A 26,029-nucleotide genomic window follows, 5' to 3' on the forward strand; every position below is an offset into this window, starting at 1 on the left:
GGAAATTTTGTGATTTCCGAAACTTTCCGACAGCACTTCAGTCAAACTAGAAAATATGTTTTTATTTTTCATCTTTAGTCGCTTTGTCGTGTATCACACATTTGGCAAAAGTTGGAAACCATGTCAAAGTTAAGAATGATGAGTTCTAGTTTTATAAAAAACACTTTACATGTCATACCTACCAGAGACTTAAGCCAGCGTTTTTAGTTTTCACGTTTTTGTAAATTTTTACTGTGTGGAATTCAATTTTTTTTTTTGCTTTATTATCGATCAAATTGCAAATATTGATGCAAATTCTAATGTACGAGTACCTAGTAGTAAAAGCTCAATCTAGAAAAAAAAAGGACCTATTATTCGACTCATGCCTTTAGAGGGGCATAACGTGATTTGCTGGTGAGTTACACTCGATTCAGATAGACATTGAGAATTCGATACATGTTTAGTAGGTACTACTTATATTTCTATTTTATAATGCCTCCCTTGAGTAAGATATCAGGTTTTACGTAAGAAATTAATAAAACGGCAATACAAGGCCAAATGTTTATTTTAAATTTAGAAACATATTCCATAAATATATTAAAATTTTCAAGAAACTAATCCGAACCATCAGTATCAATCAATAGTTTTGTACAAATGAATAGTTCATGCCGAAACAGTCAATTTTACGTAGCACTGCACGTTGCAACTCGGCCGAAGCTGCAGTTGTTCTGCATATTTAATTTGTAATAGCCACCATCACCCACTCCTGTACCCCAAGAGTTTTTGAATTTCCAGTAACTTACGCCATTAGCATCTGTAACAACAATAAAAAAACTGTCGTCTTAGATGCACGATTGCACGTAGCTTGCATAGTTACCGAAATGGTTTTCGATTTAATACACAATAAAAATAAATATTTTTTCAAATTTTGTTCTGTTTTTCCAGCAATGGTATTTGTGTTTGTGTCACTATCGCGACTACTTGTTACTTAGTTGAGATCTAAGTATTAAGCCGCGAGTCGGTAACAGATTTCCATCACCAATAGCGCCCCAGGCGATATATCGCAATGATTAAGTGAGATTTATAATGAACCCTAGCGATCGTCAGCTGCCGATCCATTGGTGAGTTGAGGAACTGCAGCCACCCATCATACCACGTAAAAATAAAAAACTTAGTATTTGCGTCCCGATTGAAACTTTTGACAGATGATTGATAATAAACCATAAATTATGTATGCCAGCGTTCGTTACATACGAGTATATATCTCTTTTAACCACTTTGGTGATGAAATAGCGACTTGGGCTATTAAAATAGGGGATTGATGCTCCCGTGTGCATCATGAGTTACGTAATTCGGGTTATATAAGTCTATTAGGCTCGTCAATAATGATTAAATAAAAATATGGCACAAACCACTAATGTGGTACAGGCAACAGGACTACACTTACCCTAATTTACGGTCAGCTGTTTTCGCGTGACTGAGCAACAAACAGCCAAATATACAAACTTTCACATTTATAACATACCTTTGCCATACCCTACCAACAGTACTGCGTGATTGGCGCCACCTCCAGTGCAATCCTTTGGGGTAAAGACGTCCGCGCCTTGCCAACGAGTAAACGAGTCAGTCGCTTCTACCGCTGAAATAACACAATATTTATTATTATTAAGTTGAAAGTCCAGTATAAAGTGATACCTAGAATATATTTCGCTTCATAATCTTTTGTAGCAACCTACAACAAAAAAATAATGAATAGTGAATACATTTTTCACCTTACGCCCATGTGACGGTAGCGAAACAGTCAAGCCACATATTTTGACTAACGTTTATTTTTCGTAAAGTTAGGGCTTGTACAGTTAAAAGCTTGGTTCTATATGAGATCTGATAACTTTTTGACAGTGCAAGCCTTAAGGTTTCGTCATTCTCATATCATGCACATATGTAGGTACTTTTTGACTCTATCGGTACAGAAGTTTCGGAGCAAAATGATGATAGAAAAACAGACAGGCACACGAGTGATCCTATAAGATCGGCCTTTTTTAATTTTTGAGTAACGGAACCTTAAGATTTCATTTCATTTCATTTATTTATTGCAAATTTTATGATTTATTGTTAATGTATGTACATATTACAATAATTAGTTTGGTTTACTTACTAACTGCAAGGGGTGCGCCATTCTGGGAGAGAGCTCCTTTTAATGACTCATCATCGGGTGTATTAAAAGTTTGAGCAGGATTTACTTTGGCTTTGACTTTTTTAGCATCAAAGCGACAGGACGTTTTAGTTTTTTCGATATATGGATAATCTGCCTCGGACATGCAACCTTGGCTACTTGCTACGTAACTGAACAGACAAAAGGAAACGGAAAATTAGCAGGGAACACATGATTTATATATCGATTGAATAACAAAATGGATAAATTTACTGTACATTTTTACGGTTTTCGCACTACGTTGTTCTTCTTTATATAGTTCTCAAATATTCAAATTAAACGCAATTTAAAATACGGATGCCAGCTGCAAAAGCTGGCATCCCCAGTGTAGTCGTGGCAGAGGCAGACCGAGAATGAGATGGCGGGACGACTTGGATGCGTTTCAGCGGGACTGGCGGGATTTTGCTCAGCACAGGGAGGATTGGAAAGCTAGAGGGGAGGCCTTTGCCCAGCAGTGGGACACACAAATAGGCTAATAAAAAAAAAGTGTATATTCAAAATTTCTATCATTAGGGAAATATTATATATTTAATGTTAAGCATAGTTAAATATATTTTAAATGGCATAAAAATATGTGATCTATCCTCTTAGGGTGAAGCCAGACGAGGTTGCTCAATTTCTGCTGTATTTGATTTCATAAACAATGAAAAAACCGGACAAGTGCGAGTCGTACTCACCCAACGAGGGCACCGTAGGTACTTTTTAGTATTTGTTGTTATAAATAAACCGATAAATTTACTGTATATTGGACACGGGTACGTCCTTAAACTACGTCCAAAAGAGAGGTGTGGGCATTGTGAATGTCATCTTGCTTTGTGTCGTAGGGCACAGCACAGCGGATGTCATTCCAGATCTAGAGCAGAGCCCAACTGAGGAAGTACCTCCACCTTACAGAAAACCGCAGCCAAATAAAACTAGACCCTACTCATAGTGTTAATTGTGTTCCTGCCGGTGAGTAAGGTTGCCAAAGTTCAACGAGGGTGCGGAGTGTTAGGGTCGGCAACACGCATGTAACTCCTCTGGAGCTGCAGGCGTACATAGGCTACGGAGGCTGCTTACCATAGGGCGGGCCGTATGATTAAAAAAAAAATTAAACTGTCTAGCTATCACGGTTCATGAGATACAGCCTGGTGACAGACGTACAGATGGACAGACTGACGGACGGATAGCGAAGTCTTAGTAATAGGGTCCGTTTTACCCTTTCGGTACGGAACCCTAAAAACGTGTATTTGGTTCAAACGGCGACGCAAAATGAATTGTCTGCTGACATACACAGAATTTCTGCAGCTCACAACTCACAGAACTAATATCGTCAGGTTTCACCCTTAATGGGGTCCACGGATTACCAGTTCACCGGATGATATTAGTCTGTCAGTTAATCGCAAAAGGTGACAGATTAACAGTTCCATTCCAGGTTTCGGCCTGACGACTAATATGAACTGAGAATGTGTGGCCTCTTGTAGATTCCGGTCAGCGTCGACTGATATCGGTTGGAAAGTCCAAGGCCATGGACACACATTAGACGGTCGACAGGCCGCCGGCCGAGATTCATGTGGAGGCTTAAACCAATATCGGCGATGTTATTTTTTTTTACCTGTTCGGCGCGATTGGCTCTACCCGCCCTAGTCACACCTGATGGAAAGTGAAGACAGGGCCTAAGATGGAGCTCACCGGTTCAGTAGAGGCCTATTTACTCTTGCTTTAAAAAGACCGAGGTCATATTTATGACTTATCAGGGAATACATACTCGTATGGCAGGAACGCATTCCATTCTCTAGCCGTCCGTACCAAACGGCGGGAAACTGACGACTCTCAACAGCTAGTGTAGTCGCAGAGGTGGCAGTACCAGGTCAGTGCCGGCAGACAATAATTGCTTATGTGTGTAGACTTTATTGGCCTAGGACAGGGGTCGGCAAACTGTGGCTCGCGAGCCTTCAAAAAGATAGGTGCAATGGTGGCAATGGTTTGTTTATGCACAAAATATTAACACTTGAGAATTCTCAGATCACTGAAAACAACACTTGTGGCTCGTTGAGCTAGATATTCTTGGTAATTTTGGCTGTATTTGGCTCTTATTCTAAAAATTTTGCGGACTCCTGGTACCCCTAGTACGGCAGGCCACCCGATAGCACCAGAGACTGCAGGCGGACTGCTAACGAATGGGACCCGAAATTAATCGATTTATACGAAATTCCATCCAACGGGTAACTCTGGAAACTTACTTTATGACATTCAGGGAGTAACCACCATGACACGTTGCTTCACTCATGCAATCTAGAATTTGCTGCTCTGACAATGACACTAGTTGGCCTGGGTTCTGTTTGGCGTGCACGCCTTCAATATTTCCTGTAAGCAAGTAAACAAAACATTTGAAAACCGTTTTTCGCATTAAAGTGCTGCAAGACGAGGAGGTTTATTTTAATCGTTAATTTTTTTTTATTTTTCAATAGAGCAAAGTTGCCGTATAGCCACTCGTGCTAATATTGACACCCCAGCTAGCGAAAGAATCCAAAATTGAACCACGAGCGTAGCGAATGGTTCGAAAAATGGAATTTTGCCACCAAGTGAAATTTTTCACCACACCAATGCGAGAAAAATACTAACTGTACATCAAACAAAATCATTTCATGCTTCGCGTAAATAGCGAGCAATTATTGACTTCAGAGAATAGTGGACGACCTTTTCTCCGTATAAACGTAGTCCCCATATTCCTCTTTTATAAAAGTTTGTAAGGACTTTAGTTTTCGCTCCTAACTCTCATAATACTCAAAAAGCTCCTACGTTAGTCATAGTTAAGGGTATACTTTACATCAAAATGTGCAAAATAATTTTCTATATAGATTATACGATATAGACGGTAGTGCCCCCGCTAAGACGAGCCAAGCGAAGCGCAAGGGCACTACCTACCTTTTCTCGAAGCGCTTCGTCGTTTTTTTGGAACCCTCATAACTAGGGTTTGGATTATCCCAGATAAACAAAATTCTCGGGATATGATGTCAATAGTGGACCTATTAAACATAAAAGTTTCAATTGCATAGCTCTTATACTTTAGATTTTATTGATATACATAAATAAAAACATAATACCAAGCTATAAGCTTAAAGCATTTATTGTATCTATTAATCATAATATTAAGCTTTTTAAGCTTAAAGTATTATGATTAATAGAAACAATATGTATACTTAATTAATAAATATTAAATTCATAATTAAAACAACACCTCACGCTATATGCCAAGAAAATCCATTTTAAGTATATCAAATATGCCTTACATTTGGAAAAGAGCTGATACTCTTCAAACTGCTGGATCGATTTTGTATGAAACATAGCTACCGCAGGGAAACTCGCTTTAACCGCATCGAAATCATCGATATACAGAGCATAAGAATATGAATTAAGTTTACTACAAATTATTTCTACTTGATTTTCTCATGTCAACTTATGATCAACTCTTAATCCTAAAAAGTTAGTCGCATTAGTTTCCTCTATTATATGGTCATTATAAGCTTCAGTTCATGAGTGCTTACTTACCTATAGCGGCAAAAATGTAGCAGGATCCACAAGGGTTTTGATCTTTTACTTCTGTTACCAACCCCTGAGTGGTGTAGTCAATCTCGTCTGGCGCATTTACGATAAATTCCCTTTTCACCTCCGTTAATGGCATTGTATTGTTCATTTGGGATGGATCAAAACATGGTGGAACGTTTTCAAGATCCGCAAATTGAGTGATTATAAACCCACTGTTTTCATAATCACTGTTTGCGTTCCATTCGTTAATTTGTACCAATGTTTTCTTAAATATCTCAAAACGCATGCGGAACTCTTCGGCGCTTTCGTATTTCCTTTCGTATTTTTTTATAAAATCGGCAAAATATTCATGAGCCTTTTCCAGGTCATACTGTGGGTATGAGCCCAGTGTTAAGCTAAAAAATAAAAACAACGGTAAAACGTTCAGATAGTACATGGTTAACGAGTACTTAAGTGAAGAATAAACGAAAGCGTACGTCTTATATACTAGTTTTTCTATCAACCTTACATTGTTAGCATATTCTTTTTTTACAGTTATGTTATGTGTTATCTTTAAGACTTTAATTACCTAAATTCCATTTAGTAAACTGGAATGTCTTACGTCTTTACTTTTTATTGCCGTTAATATTTAGAACATTGGTTATATTTAAATATAATAGTGGCAAGTTTAGAATGCATCCGTTTACTTACACGTGTTTTTTTTGCTTGAAGGTCATTACATATTTAGATTTCTTTAGTACAGTCAGCATCAAAAGTAGCGGATGAAACAACGCGCCAAAAGTATCTGATAATCCGGATAACTTTTCCAAATATAGATAAATTTCTAAAATTCGCGTTCAAAAGTATATCTTTTACAGTCTTAGTTGTTCTATATTAAAGAATAGTACATTACGATACAAGTGCGAAAAATAGGAAATTCGAAACGAGTGGCGATAAATTAAAACACGACCGAAGGGAGTGTTTTAAATCGACACGAGTTGCGAATTACCTATTCGCACATGTATCGTACAACGTTTTACAGTACATATGGCCCTTTAAATGTTCGACACAGTAACATAATATGGTACTTCTCGCACTAGTGCTATAAAGTAGCCCCATATGTACTGTAAATTACTTTTTGTTAAGCTGTTACAGAATGGTAGTTACTTATGAAACGTTATTTCAACCGCTACTTTTGATGCTAATAACCCTGCCTCAGAAGTAGGAGGTCCCGGGTTCAAATCCTGGTAAGGGCATTTATTTGTGTGTTCATCACAGATATTTTTTCCTGAGTTATAGATGTTTTCTATGGATTTAAGTACTTTTAAGTATCTTTCTATTATATATATATATATATATCGTTGTCTAGCATCCACAACGCAAGCCTTATTGAGTTTACTGTGGGGCTAGGTCGATTTGCATAAGATTTGTCCCATTATATTAATTTATTATTATTACTTACTAAAATTATAAATTTTTCTTCTTCTTTGGGTACCGCCTGCTATCGCAGTTTGACAATCATCATAGTCATCTGAACCATCGACACAGCAGCTCTGAAAAGTGACCGTTTTCTTTTTTTAGAACCATTAACGCAAATAACACTACACTAAACCGCAGCGAAATAACACTAGGCCCTACTCATAGTGTTGTGTTCCTTCCGGTGAGTAAGGTTGCCAGAGCTCAACGAGGGAAGGATGCTAGGGTCGGCAACGCGCATGTAACTCCTCTGGATTTGCAGGCGTACATAGGCTACGGAGACTGCTTACCATCAGGCGGGCTGTATGCTTGTTTGTCACCGACGTAGTATAAAAAAAAAATCCTAAGCCACGATATTATTCTTCCCCCGAGACTTTTTTTACCGTGAATCTTCCCTTGTATTATGAAGTGTAATAACTCGTAGTTTTGACTTCTCATTATGCAATCATCCTCCTAGTATAATAAACAAATAAATAATAAATCTTATAGGACATGATTACACAAATTGACTAAGTCCCACAGTAAGCTCAATAAGGCTTGTGTTGAGGGTACTTAGACAACGATATATATAATAAGTATAAAAATATTTATAAATACTTAAATACATAGAAAACACCCGTGACTCAGGAACATATATCAATGCTCATCACACGAATAAATGCCCTTACCAGGATTTGAACCCGGGACCATCGGCTTCGTAGGCAGGGTCACTATAGGTAAAAAACTTAAGTAAGTCACCTGTTGTATGTAGTTGTGACGTGTTCGAATAGACAATACATGTTTAAAAGACACACACAAACAAAACAAATGTCTATTTGAACACGTCACAACTACATACAACAGGTGACTTACTTAAGTTTTTTACCTATACCCACCAGGCCAGACCGCTCGTCAAAACAATAATGGTCAAGGTATTATAATGCATACATTTAATCTAAAGTACGAGTATAAATGAATGAATATAATACAGGCCCGTTTGAACGGGTACTGAGATCAAAGCGATATAATATGAGAGCTGTTGCAAATGATTGAGTGATGATGATAATGCATCTCTTTTTTTCCGAATTGTAGAGGGCACCCCCTCAGGAAATATTGGAGCACCTAAACGTGAAATAAATTTAAGTAAAAAAGTTTTAAGTTAAACGGTTTTATTTCAATCAGATTTTGTACCAAAAACTAGAAAATAAATTCCATATGGGCACTTGTGGCTCTGAGCTGGTCTTCAATCCTCAGCATCAGGACTAAAGAGTTAGATATCATTAGGTATTAAAAGCATATGCAACTACCTAATTACTAATTTGAAATCAAATCAAACTCTGTTAAGACATGCAGTGAACCTACAGCATCAGGCCTTAGGAGTTGGAAGTCAATATGAAATGCAAATGATTCTACGCAATACCTTTATTTCTAATTTTAAATCAGAACTTTCTTAATTCCGGCGGTTGAGGCAGGCAGTAACCCTGCAGCATCAGAACTAATGAGTTGCAGGTCATTATGAAACGTTAATGCCTCTACCTAAAACTTAAGAGCACTACTTTTAAATTGATACATTTTCCAACCGGGCAGTTATGGCAGGCATTCACCTTGCATCATCACGACTGAGGAGTTAGAGGTCATTATTAAATGCAAATGCCCCGGTCCAATACTTTAAATTCTACTTTAAAATCAGAACTGTATCAATCCTGATAGGTAAGGCAGGCCAGAGTAACCGTACAGCATCATAACTAAAGAGTACGAGGTCAGTATTGTCACTAAGGATTTGTTTCATAGCAACAATTATCTAGTTAAATTAGCAGGTCTGTGCGACTCTCGGGTAAGGTAAGCAGTGTATCTGCAGCATCAGGATTTGAAGATCGAAGGTTAAAAATATTATAAATAGCGATTGTCACGAGGACTTGATACGCCTGCCAAATTTCATCGAAATCGGTTAAATAGAAGTGGTCGAAAAATCGATTGCAAGATTTGAAGCATATATATGTAGATAATAGATATATACAAAGAAGATACGGGGTCAAGGTAAATAAAACCGTTTAAAAAAAGATGTGGTATCAATTCATTTAAAATTTGGTAACAGTGCTTGGAAATCAGGGAAAAACCCAGATGAACTGCATGAAAACCGCTAAGAACAACGTTGGCTGGTCCTCCAATCGTGCCATCTTCCATGTACCACACGTTTAAAGGAGATGCCAATGTCGATATATGTTTTTGTATGGCCAGGCAGAAAACCAACGGACGTAATGGATCTCCCTGTTGGGCACCGACTTGAGATGACAAAACACTACAGTTATAAAATAGGTTGCTAGGAGAGACATAGCACTGGTAGAGGAAGGGATATAAAGAAGGTATCAAATTTCTTACTTCCTGTAACATTGTATCTCTCTCCACGCTGTTGAAAGCATTTTTTAAGTCCAGTTTCAAAACAATTCTGTCATTGCCATCCTGTAAGGTAGCGAAAAAACGTGTAGCGTGAATGGCTGATTCACAGCCCAGAGGTGTGCCAAACCCTACTTGGTGGGGCTGAAGATAAGCCGCCATATTATCCCTTACTGATTGGCAATACAGTTTGGCAACGAGACGGCGTATGGTGTTCCCGATCGCGATGGGCCGAATCCCTCCATCTTTTTTTGATAGGGCGCAAACCGATGCTCCATATAAATATGAACAGAATTGCGGATGGACCATCCCTTGCAACATAAAGTTACATAATTTGGTCAGCGATTTAAGTAATTTAGGCCCATTGCTTCCCGATGATGAGGAAGTTAACTCCTTCAGATGCTGACGACGGAGACTATCTAGGCCAGCGGCCGAGCCATTATAAAAACTTCCTATAGCATTTATTACCTCCGAAGTTGTTATAGTTAAATACGGGCTTGATGAATTGGGCTCGGCTGGTAAAACGAGCTGTCTTGATGGAGGTGGATGTTTATTTTGTAATTCTCTTAAAGTGTCATTATTGTTGGGAGCTAGTGTTGATTCGGACATTAGAAGCCGTACGGCCCCTCTTAAGTCTCCTTCATATACTTTAGATTCTATTGAGCGATACAGAGACTGTGGTTTATAATTTACTTCGTCAGGGAAGTATGTGTTTATCGACTCAATGTTATCTTTCACTTTGGACGTCAGAGATTTATGAATAGAACTCTCCGGAACTCTTAACGCCGTAAAGGAAAAATATAACAATGCATACCAATTTTCTGTACTGTTTGTTTTGAGGCAATTTTCTATAATGTCCGCTAACCTGCCAGCAGCTAAACTTCTGGCTCCTTTAGGTTTGAGTACACAAACATATTTCTTTAGCTTAGGTAGAGTGGCGAGACCTGTTGTAGTATCATTGCTTGGCTGGGAGCTTGGGTTGGTGGTGTAGAGGGTTGCGGAGTATTTGTACCGTGAGTTCGACCTAAGTGGATATTTAGACCTCTCTGGCCTTTAAAGAGACGACCCGGTGAGCAAAGTGGGCATTATACATCTGATGCAGGTAAATGAGCACCGTGCACGTTGTTGTGGGTCTTATCTTGCAGCGCTGTCCGGTTCGCGGTCACCACTCAAGAACCTTTTTGCTCCATCGCGCATCGGCCAACGGTCCTACGAGCAATGTGTCCCGCTCACTCATACACACAGCACATAGCCAGCATACAGTATTAATAGGTCAGTATAACACTGAATAAATACCGATTCGACTTTGAAATAAATAGTTCTTCTTCGACAAACTTAATAAGCTTTTGTGGCCACCAAAAACGTTCACACTCATTACTTCAATGCGACTGAGTCGATGACGCTAAAAATCTGGGGAGGATTTGCGGTGGCGATTTCCATATATATAATGACCAAAGGCAAATATTAAAAACCGGCCAAGAGCATGTCGGGCCACGCTCAGTGTAGGGTTCCGTAGTTCCTCTCCCGTAACAATAAGCTAAACTGGAGCTTAAAGTACAGTAAATTGTTAACCAAGGGATGAAACGGTACCTTTCACCCGAGTTAAACAAATAGGCTAATTTGCATACTGATTAGTACCTAATTAAAGTAAGTCTTTTTACTATGAAGGGAAAACTTTTTGCGATAACTCAAAAACAGCGAAACTGATCATGTCTGGTCATAGTTTTCATTTAATGTCTTTCTTAAGCCTTACTTCTACGATTTTTTTCATATTTTTTGGACCTATGGTTCAAAAGTTAGAGGGGGGGGGACACATTTTTTTTTCTTTCGGAGCGATTATCTCCGAATATATTCACTTTATCAAAAAATGTTTCTTAAAAACCCCTATTAGTTTTGAAAGACCTTTCCAACGATACCCCACACTAGGGTTGAAGCGAAAAAAAAATTTCACCCCCACTTTACGTGTACAGGTACCCTAAAAAAAATTAAATTTTTAGATTTTATTGTACGACTTTGTCGGCTTTATTGATTTATATATCCATGCAAATTTTCAGCTTTCTAGCACTAACGACCACGGAGCAAAGCCTCGGACAGACAGACAGACAGACAGACAGACGGACATGGCGAAACTATAAGGGTTCCTAGTTGACTACGGAACCCTAAAAATGTTAATAAAAGCTTAATTTGGCATTTTAAAAGTAAGGACATAATGTGTTAATGCTGGTTCCATGCGTTTTAGCCCTTATTAGGGTTCCGTACCCAAAGGGTCAAATGGGACCCTATTACTGAGACTCCGCTGTCTGTCCGTCCGTCCGTCCGTCTGTCACCAGGCTCTATCTCATGAATCGTGATAGTTAGCCAGTTGAAATTTCTACAGATTATGTATTTCTGTTGCCGCTATAACTACAAATACTGAAAACAAAATAAAATAATCCAATCCCGAGGTTCTCATTCAATCACCAAAGTTAAGCAACGTCGGGCGGGGTCAGTACTTGGATGGGTGACCGTTTTTATATGTAGATAATGGTACGGAACCCTTCCTGTGCGAGTCCGACTAGCACTTGGCCGGTTTTCTGGTACAAATTTGGTACAGACTTTCAAAGACGCAAATATTATAAAGATAAATTAAGTATAATTTGAAAACTATAAGTCTTAACAATATACTTTCAAAGACAATATTGTAAAGAATTTAATTGAGACATTTTTATTGTAGCTTTCACAATTTTAATAAAAATTTATAAATAACTATAAATGGGGATATAAAAGTGGGGAGAGGGAGGGAAACAATAACTTCTCGGCATCTTTCTACTTCCATTTATTCTTATAAACCTAAAAGCTATATGCATGTCAAGTTTCGTGCTTTCTGTCGGATACGACTATACCTCCATACTATATCGAGCTAAGGAGCCGCACTACCAGATATTCACCAGCAACTTGCTCTTCTATACGGCCTTGTGGACCGCGAAGTACCGTACTACAAATACTCACCTGCGCCAATTCTCGAAAATTGTCGTGCCACGCTCTATTGGGATCGTAACACACAATGGAAGAAAAACTTATAATTTTCTGTGTTTCTTACACTAGGTATTTAAGCTATTAATTTAGCAAAATATCGTTTAGGAAAACTTCGCCCGGAATATCATAATTACGTTTTTACTGGTAATTCCTTGGATTGGCCCCGTTACACGGCAATCTAGCACAGAACCGGACACTATCTTAACTGCAATAATTTTTAAGTAAGTAGTTTTCTTCCCGATTGATTTAAATATTTATCAAATTATAATTACGGTGATACGATGGTGGCCATTGATAGCCTCTGTCGAACCCAAAAATGGTCACGTTTTCTCTCTCCCTCTCTCTCTCGTACTTATGGGATGTACATATATACGTGATTTGATTAATATGATGACATATTTGGGTTCTCTAAATAATTTCCGAAAATTATTTAGCCCAATGTAATTTTCTAACCAATTTTTCGCATAATTTCAACATAATAATTCATATTATTTGCCCACCTAACAGTTAGCAACTGTAAGTTTGGAAAACAACTTAAAAATACCCTTTTTACGTAATGTTGCAGGTATTCAAAATGTAGTATGTCATAATAATAATCTACTTAACAATAAATAAATTACATAATATAATAATAAATGATATACAATATGATATAATATTAATAAATGTATAATTGTTGGTGCAACAAAGAATATTTACTTACTTACTTAATAACTCTGCCCTGCTTATCGTAAGTGCAGTACTTACTTGTGCATAAGTAGTGTATACGTTCTAAAGCTCTGATTATAACAGGTCCCATCCTGAACCTACATAATACAGGTGCTTGATATTTTAGGGTCGTATGAAAGAAATGAATAAAACGTACATACAACACAACCCAACAGGTACTCTGCCAAATAGTTTTCTATATTTGCAAAACATAAATTTTAATCCAAATGTAACTATTTTGATTTAGAATGAAAACAATTCAAACACTGTTCAAGGGGAAAAAAATGAACATCTTTTTATACTTCATAATTTAGGAACTCAAAACGCTGTAAGGTTGAAAAGTTAAGCTTAATCAACATCAGCAGTTGTCGTTTCTACTGACCCTAAGCTGCACGGAGAACTCATGTCCAACTTGTAAAAGCCATTGTCACCCATGGCGGTACCCCAGGAGTTTTTAAAGAGCCAGTAAGATTTACCACTCGTTGCATCTGTAACAACATAACAGTATTGACTGTTTTATATTTTAATTTATCCTCTGTAGGTATATTAATACTCTGTAGGTTTATTTTTTAATTTGTCTTCTTTGTGGTGCAATAAAGAATATTTACTTACTTATATTTCGTTCTGGTCTTACTCAGGATTTACGCAGGTAACTCAGCTAACTTTATCTTAAACGTTACGTTAGAAGCCATCCGTACCCCTAGTGTAAATAAATTCGATTTTGAAACGTGACGTACGCGTTTGCGTTTAGTCTCATTTTGTATTGGATTTAGAAAGAGCGCGCCAAGCGGGACGTTTTGGAAACTCAAAATCCTATACAAAATGAGACTTAACGCAAACGCGTTCGTCACGTTATGATGTCGATAAAATTTACACTAGGGGTACAGGTCAATTCGGGCTCTATCTATTTATTTTATTTTAAAATTCGACGCATCAAGACCCATTTTTAATTTTATTTCAGATTAGAAATAGTCACATTTAAATTTCATAAACTGAATATCATCATTGAATTGTCTGTTCTTTTGTCGGATTTATGCCTTGCCAAAAAATGTTATGTTCCAGGAAAAAAAACCACAAAAATGTGAAGTTAAGCTGCATAATAGATAAAACAGACGTTACCTTTGCCATACCCTATCAGCAAAACGGCGTGATTAACCTTAACGCCTGGTGTACAGTCGTCTGGGCTACATACTCCCGGACCGTGACATGCCTGAAGCCCAGAACCCGCATATAATGCTGAAACAGTTACAGTTGAAAGTTTTATTGTAATGCGACTACTTGAAAACACGTTTATTTATTTATTTTCATGCTCGTAAAGTTGTTGCTTGTCACGTGCGTTCCAGGGTTAGCCAACTCACTTGGAGTTAACCGTATATGCAGAGTTAAATTAAACTGTACCCCTAGTGTACATTTATTCGATAGCGTGACGTGACGTATGCGTTTGCGTTAAGTCTCATTTTGTATGGGAGTTTGAGTTTCCAAAACGTCCCACTTATCGCGCTGTTTCTAAATCCCATACAAAATGAGACTTAACGCAAACGCGTACGTCACGATACGCTATCGAATAAGTTTACACTAGGGGTTCTGTACTGTACACTCCGAGTTAGTTGGCTAACCCTGGAATGTGCAAGTGGCTTTAAGAGGCATAAAGTATAAAAAGGCTTAATAAATAGGTACCTAGTTGTGTATTGTTAACGGTTTGGTTAACTCACCAACTACAAGGGGCGCACCATTCCCAAAAAGAGCTCCTTTAAGCGATTCAATGTCGGGGGTAGTAATAACGGTCCCGCCGTTGACTTTGACTTTGCCTTTGCTAGGGTCGGCGTGACACTTTCCATTCTCTTGAGTATATGGGTATTCCGCCTCTGTCATTAAACTTTTACCAGCCATGTCACTGCAAAGCACAAAGGTGGAATTAAAATGATAATATATAAAATTTGGAAACATAAGCCTCCATTATTTTTCCATTCGTTCCAGTTTTGCAAACTCGGGCCGGTCTCTCAAACAGCATCCAAGTTTTTGCATACGACGTTTGCCGGTTCCTCGCTTTAACTCGTGGGACTCCTACTTCGTAGTTGTCTGGCCCATAAGTCATTCGGTATGCGGCAGACATGACCAGCCTAGTCTCAATTCAACTTAGTCGCTTTTAGAGCTACGTCTATTTTATGTACGTACGTCCCGTACCATTTTTTTAGTTTTTCCATGCAGGGTTGTCACGTGCTCACAGACCTTGTGCGTGGGCAAGTCATTGTTATTGCTGGCGTTGCAGCGCCATTGCGCCAGCGTTGAGTCGATCGTTGAATCGTTTTGTTGTTGACCGACTCAGCAGTCAACAACAATAAAACACATAAACACCTATATAATAAAATACGTATAGACTAGTAGTTTGCCCCGAACTGAGAACTCTCGGTTCGCCAAAAATATAGATCAATAGAATGCACCTACTTAGTCTTCAAAGGATCAAAAATCTTACATTTAAAAACAATATTATAAATGTGCAAACCGAGCACTTTCATTTGATACGAAATTTTACCATACTTTCTTGCAAATAAGTTGACCAGAACAGCAAGACCCCTCACAAGTAGCTTTTTGGCCTTCTAGGCTCTTCTAGCTCCATAACCCCTAAATCGAGCCTGCTCATAATTTAATGACTAAAATATTATGCCCTCAAATACATGTTTACACAATTACATTCAATTTAGAACTATTTTAGATATAAGCTAGTTATAGTAATCATCTGTATATATCCATTATGTATATTGTTATTGTCAATAAATAACAATTTATGTTTGAAAAAAAAATAAATTAGAACCAATTTCCTTAAGTTATTGTCCATCAAACTATCCTCTAATAGTTCAGCCTAAAAAAAATCGAAATACCAGGGCGTGCCCCAGGCCAGCCGTCTGTTCCAAGTTGAATGTAAGAATTTCGCTTCGCTTTGCTCGCTCGTTCGAAAACAGCTAACCTGCATAAACAGCCTCTTATGCACCCTGAATGCATGTATACTTACTGTCTCCGTTTCACACTGAGTTAAAAAGTTACTGGTTCTTATGTCACGTAGTCCGGTAAAAACTTACTTTATTGCATCCACGGGTATTCCACCCTTTTCACACACTGCTGGAGTACAATCTACAACTTGCTGCTCTGATAATGACTGAAGGTCGCCACTGGACTTTTTGGCATGCATGCCTTCGATAGCTCCTGTAAAAAAATAAGAAGGGTAAGCAGAAACACCAATAAAAAGTTTGACGTTGCGCAAAAATCTAAGTAAATGACCGACTAAACGTGCTCTTGCTCTTAAACTGTCATAGACGTCATAGAGGTGGATTGTCAAAGAAAATTTATAATAATTAAAACTTTTAGAACACCATTTGACTTTGATCCTTATTTTTTCACTGATATGTGTTTAATTTGTTAAATATCAAAAAGTGGCGCCATCTTACGATGCCGCCATACTTTTGGCCTTTGATCTATTACATGGCATTTACTATGGCTACAAAGTTTTCTTTGTCAATCCACCTCTATTTCAAATTCTCTTTGCCTACAGTAAACCATTAAATATATCAGAGCGTCCGAGTTGCTTAAAAAGTAGTAGCGACTGTACTGTGCGAGGATATTAGAGGACCGCTTTTCCATACAAATGTAGTCCCCGTTTTCCTTCAGAGCAAAAAAAGCGTCATCATTGATGACTAGAGGTGCAGAGGTGCCACTCAGTTTTACTCAAATAACCCACTCGCTTACGTTTCGTTATCTACATACCTACATATTCTTGAGAATTAAGTTCTATAGCGACTCTACTCTGGCCAATCGGCGAAGGCAGAGCTTCCTTGTACTTTTTTTTCATTCTAACAAACCCAAATAAAAAAGTTTGTGTTTTTTTTAACACAGAGTAGAGAAGTGGGTCAAATTCACCTAACACGATTTTATTACAAAGGTACCTGCAGACAACGAGACAAGTCAATATAACAATAAAAGCTTGTAAGATAAATATTACCTATAGCTGCAAAAACATAGCAAACCAGGCATTTCCCTTGATCTTTCACTTCGGTGACCAAACTTTGACTGCGATAATCCAGCTCTTCTGGGGCATTTAAAATAAATTCCTTCTCCACTTCAATAACTTTCGTTGTGTTTCTAATTGTAGATAGATCTAATGGCTCCAAGTCTTCTTGGTCCGCAAATCGGTTAATTGCATACCATACATTTGTATATTTATTATTTTTGTTCCATTCGTTAATTTTTTCCAATTTTCTCTTAAATATCTCAAAACGCATGCGGAACTCTTCGGCACTTTCGTATTTCCTTTCGTATTTTTTTATGAAATCAGCAAAATATTCATCAGCTTTTTCTAGATCATACTGTGGATACCAGCCTAGTGTAAAGCTGAAAAATAAAAACAACGATAAAACGTTCAGATAGTACATGGTTAACAAGTAGTTAAGTGAAGACTAATCAAAAACGTACGTCTTATATACTAGTTTTTCTATCAACCTAACATTGTTAGCATATTCCTTTTTACAGTTATGTGTTATCTTTAAGACGTTAATTACCTAAATTCCATTTAGTAAACTGAAATGTCTTACGTCGTTACATTTTATTGCCGTTAATATTTAGAACATTGGTTATATTTATGGTATTTAAATATAATAGTGGCAAGTTTAGAATGCATCCGTTTACTTACACGTGTTTTTTTGCTTGAAGGTCATTGCATATTTAGATTTCTTTAGTACCAATTTTTTTTTTTTAAATTTACCCTGCTCCTCGGTAGTGAGTGTAGTGACCCTACCTCAGAAGTAGGAGGTCCCGGGTTCAAATCCTGGTAACGGCATTTATTTGTGTTTTCATCACAGATATTTCTTCCTGAGTTATAGATGTTTTCTATGGATTTAAGTATTTCTAAGTATCTTTGTATTATTGACCGAAGCGTAGCGTAGGTCTACGTTTTGACTCGGGCAATCTGCTTTCGTATGTCCGGATGTTCTCCTCTACAGGTCGCAATTCTCAACCGATTCGCGTGAAATTTTGTGACCATATTCTATGATGAAATAATTTTTTCTTTTGATCCAGTTTTTACAAAATGGCGGATTCATGGTAAGTATTGTAAGAGTTTCTTCCTCGTGAGACATGTTTACAGAGTGATTTGCGAAAAATTCAGATATTTTAAACGCTGGTTTAGGGGGTATTTAGATATTTAGGTTGTACTCGAGAATAAGTAGCCTAATTTTAACATGTCATATATATCCATTTGTGGCTCAGTTGGAATACGCTCGCTTTACAATGACGAGGTTCTGGGTTCCAATCCCGAACATGAAATTCTTTTTTGTATTTATTTTGCACTTTAATTTCATATTTTTGATTGACTAAGCTTTGTAGCGAGGAGAGAGAGGTCCCTAGATCTATCCCCTGAATTGTAACATGTTGTATTTTTTTTTCGCACTTAAATCTCGTATTGCTGATTGATGAAGCGAGCGCGAAGCGCATTTATTTCAGTTTTTTTGTCTGAACTCTTTTTCAGCCGTTAAAGTTCAAGGAGACGGACAGTTGCATAGTTGTGAAGGCGAAAACGGGTGCAATGTGTGAAGGGTTCCATGTTCAGAATTTTTCGGACCAGTTTTTGCACTTTGCAGATTAATGTATCAACTTTGGCTTTTCTATACGGACGTCGTTGTAGATCGGAATAGTGATATTATTTTAGGAACAGAAGTTTAAACGTAAATGAACGTTAAATTAAATTACCAAAATGAATATCATAGCTAAAAGAGGGAAACAGTTTTCTTACATTTTTCCTGCCTGCTGTCGCGGCAGAAAGTTACGGTAGGACTCGTAGCATTGTTTTAGATAATTTTGGTGTATATAGATTACTAACAGTCAGCGATGCCTGCTATAGATCTTGTCTACAAAAATGCAGGGCACGAATTTCCAGGAACACAATGTTCCGACAATTTATTATAAATCTCCTGTTGATATTTTAGGAAAGGTATTCGATGTAGAAAAATGTGTTTTAGCGGATGAAATTACCAAATCCCATAGATATAAGACTACAGAGTGAATCTCTAATGGCCCTCCTTTTTCCGAGGTGATTATAAGTAAGTAAGTAAGTAAATATTCTTTATTGCACCGACAATTATACATTTTACATACATGTAAAACTACAAATGAATTTTAAAGGAAAATAGAACCAGGTTGGAAAGGAAAATAGAACCAACCATGGGTATGACCAACTGACCGTGGGGGTGTGGAAATGGGAAGGGGAGCATTTTCTCTTCCATTCCAATTCTGTAGCTGTTAGCGAAGAAATTTGAAATACAGGTGGATTGTCAAAGAAAACTTTGTAGCCACAATAAATTTACTACTATCTTTCGAAACATGATTAAAACTTTTAGAATGCTATTTGACTTTGATCCTTATTCTTTCACTTATATGTGTTAAATTTGTTAAATATCAAAAAGTGGCGCCATCTAATAGATCTAAGGCCAAAGCTATAGCGACATCAACAACTAAAAGAGTAACTAGTTCCTAATTATAAAAATAGTACATTACGATACAAGTGTGAAAAGTAGGAACGAGTAGCGATAAATTAAAACACGATCGAAGGGAGTGTTTTAAATCGACACGAGTTGCGAATTACCTATTCGCACGTGTATCGTACAACGTTTTACATTACATATGGCTCCTTAAAGTTTCGACATATGCATGGAAAGTGCTCATTCCCGCACACGTGCGGGAAAGTAACATCATAATATGTACTGTAAAATATATTTAATGCATTTTTTCAGCCTGTGTGTAACTAACATAAAATAAATAATAGCTTTACCTACTATTGCTTGCTTAAGGGGCTGTCAACACCCAATGTCCTTGAAATTGATGTTACTTAAACAGTTTTTTAAGACTATTTGTTTTAGTCAAGTAAGAAAAATATATGTTCATATTAATTATATTTCAAAGACCGTGGTTGTACTCGATACATGATTGAACGAAATCGGCTCGATAGAAAATAATTGCAAAGATTGGTCTTAAAATCACAATTAAACTTGTTTTGACTTATGGGTCTGCAATTAAAATCACAATTTCAAAACATTTATATCTGAACCGCTAATGAGTAAAATATTACACTAATAATCCACTTTTTTTATTTAAATAATTTTCTTATTATTCCCTTGCCCAAGCCCAGTAACATGCGACAGTGCTTTCTCATTTACTCCGATACAAATAGACAGTGTGCGCGCTTTAGATATTGACAGCCTCTTAATGTAACTAAAATACGAGTATACTCTATACAGTAGCATATTTGAAACCAAATGCAGTATTCAGTTCAGAAATCCTTTACAGCGGCTCTCCTCTTAACTGAATTTGTGCCGATTTGAATCTCAAAGATTTCGAATTTAAGTTTCCGTATGCCTCAGAATTCTTGTTTTGGTCTAAAACGGAGGAATAAGCGATCTTTTTACCACATCAGTGGCAAACAAGCATACTGCCAGCCTGATGATAACCAATCACCGTTGCTTATGGATGCCTCCAGCTCAAGCTAACCCTTTTAAAACATATACAATTGTACACTCTTTTTTAAAGGAACCCTATTTTAGAGTCCCTCGAGAAAACCTTAGTAGGAAGCTCATTCCGCAATCAGTGCATCGGCAAAATATTTATTACAAATTCTTAACTGTCTACTTCGGAAACAAATCAACTTATTTCATTAAATATTTTGATTTGTTTTTTAAAGTAGTCACACTACTACACAAAGAAATGAGAAAAAGTGACGATGCCGAGTGGCAGAGGCCGGATTCGAACTGGCGTCTTCAGCTATCGCGGCAAACGCCATGAACCACTAGGCCACCCCGTCACAAATGTAGAGTCAGACCAAGCTAAGTTGGCAGCTATTTTGACAACCCAGCCTGTGCAAGTGTTAAGTAAACGTCATAATTTCATAGAAGTTAGACGTTTTAAATAACACTTGAACTGTCTGGGCTGTCAAAATCGCTGCCAACCTATCTTGGTCTCACTATAACCATATTATCTGTCGTTTCCTTATAATTTTGAATTATTATCAAATGTCAAATGTAAAATATTGCCGTAAAATATGTTATCAGTGTTCATCAAATTATTACAGGATAGGTTTTGCGTTTTGGATTCCGTGCATAACGGTACTTGGCCTTGTTTAGTTGTTTTACGGCTAGCTATAAATATAGCATGGTTATTGCGCAGACATATTTAATTATTCACCATGGTGTTTCTTAATAGATAAATAAATATTATAGGACATTATTACACAAATTGACTAATTCCAACAGTAAGCTCAATAAAGGGGCCCACTGATGACCAGTTCGCCGGATGACATACGGTTCAAATACGTATCCAGCTTTAACTCACATATCAGAGGAAACAAGATGGTTAAACAGATATGATTGTGACCACGATACACGTATTATGTGTATTCCGCAGCGATATTGACATACAGGACAAAAACGGGACGGGAAAAAATACGGGACGCGATACTTAAATACGGTGACAGTCCCGTATATTAGGGACACATGGCAACTTAGATATATGTAATATAAAAATATTTATAACTACTTAAATACATAGAAAACACCCATGAGTGAGGAACATATATCTGTGATCATCACACAAATAAATGCCCTCACTAGGATTTTAACCCTCACGTATACACGTACGTTTTCACGTATGTAATATGTATAATTATTGTTGGTGCAATAGAGAATATTTTACTTACTTACTTAACCCTGGACCACCGACTTCATATGCAGGGTCACTATCCACTAGATAGTAGGCCGCTCTGTCTTAGCTCGCAATATTCAATGCATACCCTTTGAAATGTTACCGTACGAGAATCTGCCTCCATTGGCTCCATTATTGACCAGAGCATAGCTGACTTTACAGCTATATTAGAATTAGTTTCTATTCTATTCCTGCAAATCTATTCCCGGTCCACTACAACTTGGATCTTTTTAAATCAAGAGTGAATAGACATCTTTTAGGTAAGCATGTTCCGTCCTAGACTGCATCGGCACTTTCCATCAGGTGAGTTTTTTTTGGAAGAGGCAGCAAACGAGCAGACGAGCTGCCTGATGGGAAGCAGTCATCGCCGCCCATGGACAAAAGCAACATCGGAGGAGCCACTTATGCGTTGCCAACGTTTGAAAACCCTAAATACTCGTACCTGCTTCTTGAAGAACCCCATGTCATAGCGCAAGAAGACCTCAGAAGGTAGTATATTCGCCGCACAACGAACTGGCGACTGAAATCATAATGCGATCTTCATTATCATTGTTAAGACCAACCAAGAGTGAAAGAGATGGCATTATGACCTGACTCGCCGGTTTTGGGTTTAGAACGAAACTTCCTGTATGTAGTAGATAATCTTTATAGGCTTATACATACTCCAACCATAGCCAAAGATAGATGAATACACCACAAAATTGATACAAGCGCACATAAATATTTATGTTAAAAGATAGTGAAAATATGTAGCCATGTAAAAAAAACCTAACCTAACCCTTTTTATTCATAAAAAGTACAAGATTAAAAATTATAACGTGATAATCTCATCAAATTTAATATACGCCCGCACATGTCAGTTTACTCTAATATGATACAAGATTACATGAAAATGCAGAATAGTAACGGATTTCAAACTTTAAAAAGTGGCTGTGACAGAATCGGACAGACAGACGGACATGACGAATCTATAAGGGTTCCGTTTTTTGCCATTTGGCTACGGAACCCTAAAAATCCATATTGATTTCATACCTATTTTATACCTACACCTTACAGTGCATTGTTAATTTCAACAATACATACATACCTAAATCCTACCTATATTCTCAAGGAAAAAAACTTAAGGAATACTTTTCAACCTCTACAATTATAACTACCACTGTTTTCATTGGACTATTCATTATCCATCCTTTCATTCAGTCTATTTACCATTCAGGAACACTGATGGCTAACCAGAGCCATACACTTAAAAAAGCCACCTAACATATACATTTGACACTAACTTACGTCACTTTTCTTCCGAGCTGCAACTGATTAGGTCGCATCCACACTGACGTCACGCGGCTAATGAGGAAGGAACCTCGGGCGCGGGATGTGGACAATTAGTGCGGTCATAACAAATCCCCGGGAAGCTGGTCCTTTTGTTTAATGTGTCCCGTGGAGTTGTATAGTCAGCATCAATATTAGCGGAATGCAACAACACGCCAAAAGTATCTGCCTTTCTGAAAAAAATCATCCTGAATGTATTAGTTTTCAGGATGAAGACTTTCATGATCTAAAGTGTCTGTCACAGTTTAATTGTTCTACATACTTTGATATAGCCACAAACTTAAACTAAACGTAGGTTTTAGTGCTATAAAACGAACCTGACAGGTTTATTTAATTTAGTTTTAACAACCAGAGCTTAATTATTTTTTTATTTTTTTCGAGTGGCAATGTATTTCGTACATCATGGTCACGTGACAGTTGTGACGTCCCTTCATTAAATGCGAGTTGCGACGCTTTGAGGTAAAACAAAGTGGTGATACATTGCATGCTGAATTATTTTAAATTGAAAAATAAAAGTCGTAAATTTTTATAAAACCTTTAAAAGTGCGTCCATTAAAGCCTAAACTAACTATAGCCTTTGATTATGCGGTCGTATCAAAAATACACGCTGTAGAGACATCATTTACAACACTACCTCACACACACTTAACACTAACACTTATAAGAGTTATAAGACTCATAACAAGTAGTCTGATCCGTTACTTTTGATGCTGACAGTACTCATTCGGTTTTGCTTTAGTTTCGGCCAAAACCGGCCAAAACCGGACCTTCGGCCGAACACTTCGGTTGGACACTAAAAATATTAAATAAATAAAATAAAAATTATTTATTTCAGATCAAAGATCCATATTATGTTAGTAGTTATACTCTAGACTTAATAACTATGTTAGTTTGAGCAAACACATAAAATAAAAACAAAAACCAAATAAAAAACAAAAAACTTCCTATTTGGCCCTTCCAATGGCGACTTCGACCCAGTATTTTGTTGTAGGGCAGTCTAGGCTTTCCGACAATATCCTGAGGAGGCTATTGCCACTGCATAACTAAACTAAACTACTACTAACTCAAGTGAAGTTCAATATAAATAGCAAATAATGTAAACAATCCAATTTACGTTCATTCCTTCGTAATCTTACAACCTTTTATGTAAACCAGGAGTTTACGGTTTGTACACTTAAATCTTTTATTTATAAGTATATCGATTTCTAGTTTAAAAATATGATATTTATTAATGCTTCTGCGAAGACCTTCAAAATTTTTTTAGGTTATATGTCAAATGCTAACAAAATTTGTCATATTTGTTTACAGTATTTGCAATTTATATTAATATTGAACTTCACTTTACTAACTAAACTGTTCGCGTTGGGCGAAATATGTAATACAGTGTCGGCGCGGCATGATTGTTCGGCAGTATTTAGGCCGAAACAAAACCTTAGGCTGAAACATGATTTTTATATCAAAACCTGTCAAAACCGAAACCGAAATCAAAATTTCGGTCGGACACCAGTAATAATTAATATTGTTAAGTATTGACATCTGTATTTAAAAAATAAACTCGCAAAATACCTACACGTTATTCACCGATACAGCCAAAAATATATGTTTCCAGTAACATATGAACCATCTTATTACACTCAAGCTGGTAAATATTAGTAGTCCGTAACACCCCATCCATCGAACACTTCGATTGTGGAGCAAAAAATCTCATTACTCTAACTACAAAGTCGCAGCTGCTATCTACTAAGAAATTGGCCCGTCCGTACGTCCGTAGATTGGCTGAAATCACCGATCGATGCCACCTGGGGCTGATGAGAGATTCATTTTGGATAAATGCCAGAGGAAGGCAGATTCTAATACTAAGGAATGTGGGAAATTGCTTCCCGGTTGAAAACAAAATTTAAGAAATTAAGAAGGAAGAATTAAGCAGATCAATAAACATATTATGAGTATTGCATGTTGGATCCATTGAGATGAAAAACTTCTCTTTAGATCCATTTTGATTATAGTATAATTTAATGGATCTAATGATATAACGTATATATTATTCCCTATAGATCCAGTTTTAACTGTCAACATAAAAATTTGGACCTAAGAAGAAAAACATTTCTCACTAGATCCATTTTGGATGTATAGACATAGACTGGATTTATCGAGAATGAAGGATATAAACCACTTAGTTATTTTTTTTATTACAGTTAGTCCTCAGAACTGTGAGACCGTCAAATTTGATACTCAAATTTCCTCGTTTTTAACCTTTTTACATAAGTTTTTACCTCTTATCTGTGTGTGATAAGGAAGTAAGGAACCTGACCAAAGTAGACATCGTTTTTTTTTTCGAGAACGATTTCGTCAGCTCTACATAGCACAAATAAGTTTAAATACTGATAAGTCCAAACGAAATGAACCTGCTAATGCAGATAACTAAATGACATTGTATAGATATCGAAAACGATATCAAAAGATTTCAAGTGTACGATCGAATTGGTCTCTTGGACGTTTGTGGTCATGATTCGCTGCATCTGTAAGAAGTTTTCTTAATTAAATAGTCAAATTAGCCGCATAGCATGGTTACACAATGTTCATTACAGTTAAACAGCTCTAATAAAGCTGCAGCACAAAGCAGACAGCAAAAGAAGCAACTCAAACGCAGTGCAAAATTAAACACATGCTGCCCTCAAAAATTGCACTAATTGA

General features: G+C 37.1%; 2 protein-coding genes across 2 annotated transcripts; both read right to left on the bottom strand.

The window, feature by feature from the left end:
* Positions 1-526: 526 nt before the first annotated feature.
* Positions 527-6,174, bottom strand: LOC133517559 (procathepsin L-like). The gene is made up of 5 exons (XM_061850871.1): positions 5,723-6,174; positions 4,414-4,537; positions 2,135-2,322; positions 1,505-1,618; positions 527-793 (listed from the first exon to the last, which is right to left on the bottom strand). The coding sequence occupies exons 1-5, from the start codon at positions 6,153-6,155 to the stop codon at positions 663-665; spliced, it is 990 nt and encodes a 329-aa protein (XP_061706855.1). The 5' UTR covers positions 6,156-6,174; the 3' UTR covers positions 527-662.
* Positions 6,175-7,164: 990 nt separating this feature from the next.
* On the bottom strand, positions 7,165-17,716 carry LOC133517558 (uncharacterized). The gene is made up of 6 exons (XM_061850870.1): positions 17,265-17,716; positions 16,348-16,471; positions 14,983-15,164; positions 14,390-14,506; positions 13,653-13,758; positions 7,165-7,251 (listed from the first exon to the last, which is right to left on the bottom strand). The coding sequence occupies exons 1-6, from the start codon at positions 17,692-17,694 to the stop codon at positions 7,200-7,202; spliced, it is 1,011 nt and encodes a 336-aa protein (XP_061706854.1). The 5' UTR covers positions 17,695-17,716; the 3' UTR covers positions 7,165-7,199.
* Between the last annotated feature and the right edge of the window lie 8,313 nt (positions 17,717-26,029).

The sequence above is a fragment of the Cydia pomonella genome, chromosome 5, assembly GCF_033807575.1.
Source record: "Cydia pomonella isolate Wapato2018A chromosome 5, ilCydPomo1, whole genome shotgun sequence".
Lineage (NCBI taxonomy): Eukaryota > Metazoa > Arthropoda > Insecta > Lepidoptera > Tortricidae > Cydia > Cydia pomonella.

Excerpts from the sequence above, each read along its gene's own strand:
- LOC133517559 (XM_061850871.1), bottom strand. The coding sequence starts at position 6,155 with ATGTACTATCTGAACGTTTTACCGTTGTTTTTATTTTTTAGCTTAACA. Across the intron at positions 1,619-2,134 it reads TGGCGCACCCCTTGCAGTTA|CGGTAGAAGCGACTGACTCG; the intron begins GTAAGTAAACCA and ends GTGTTATTTCAG. Across the intron at positions 794-1,504 it reads GTTGGTAGGGTATGGCAAAG|ATGCTAATGGCGTAAGTTAC; the intron begins GTATGTTATAAA and ends TTGTTGTTACAG.
- LOC133517558 (XM_061850870.1), bottom strand. The coding sequence starts at position 17,694 with ATGTACTATCTGAACGTTTTATCGTTGTTTTTATTTTTCAGCTTTACA. Across the intron at positions 15,165-16,347 it reads ATACCCGTGGATGCAATAAA|TGACATGGCTGGTAAAAGTT; the intron begins GTAAGTTTTTAC and ends TGTGCTTTGCAG. Across the intron at positions 14,507-14,982 it reads TGGTGCGCCCCTTGTAGTTG|CATTATATGCGGGTTCTGGG; the intron begins GTGAGTTAACCA and ends TAACTGTTTCAG.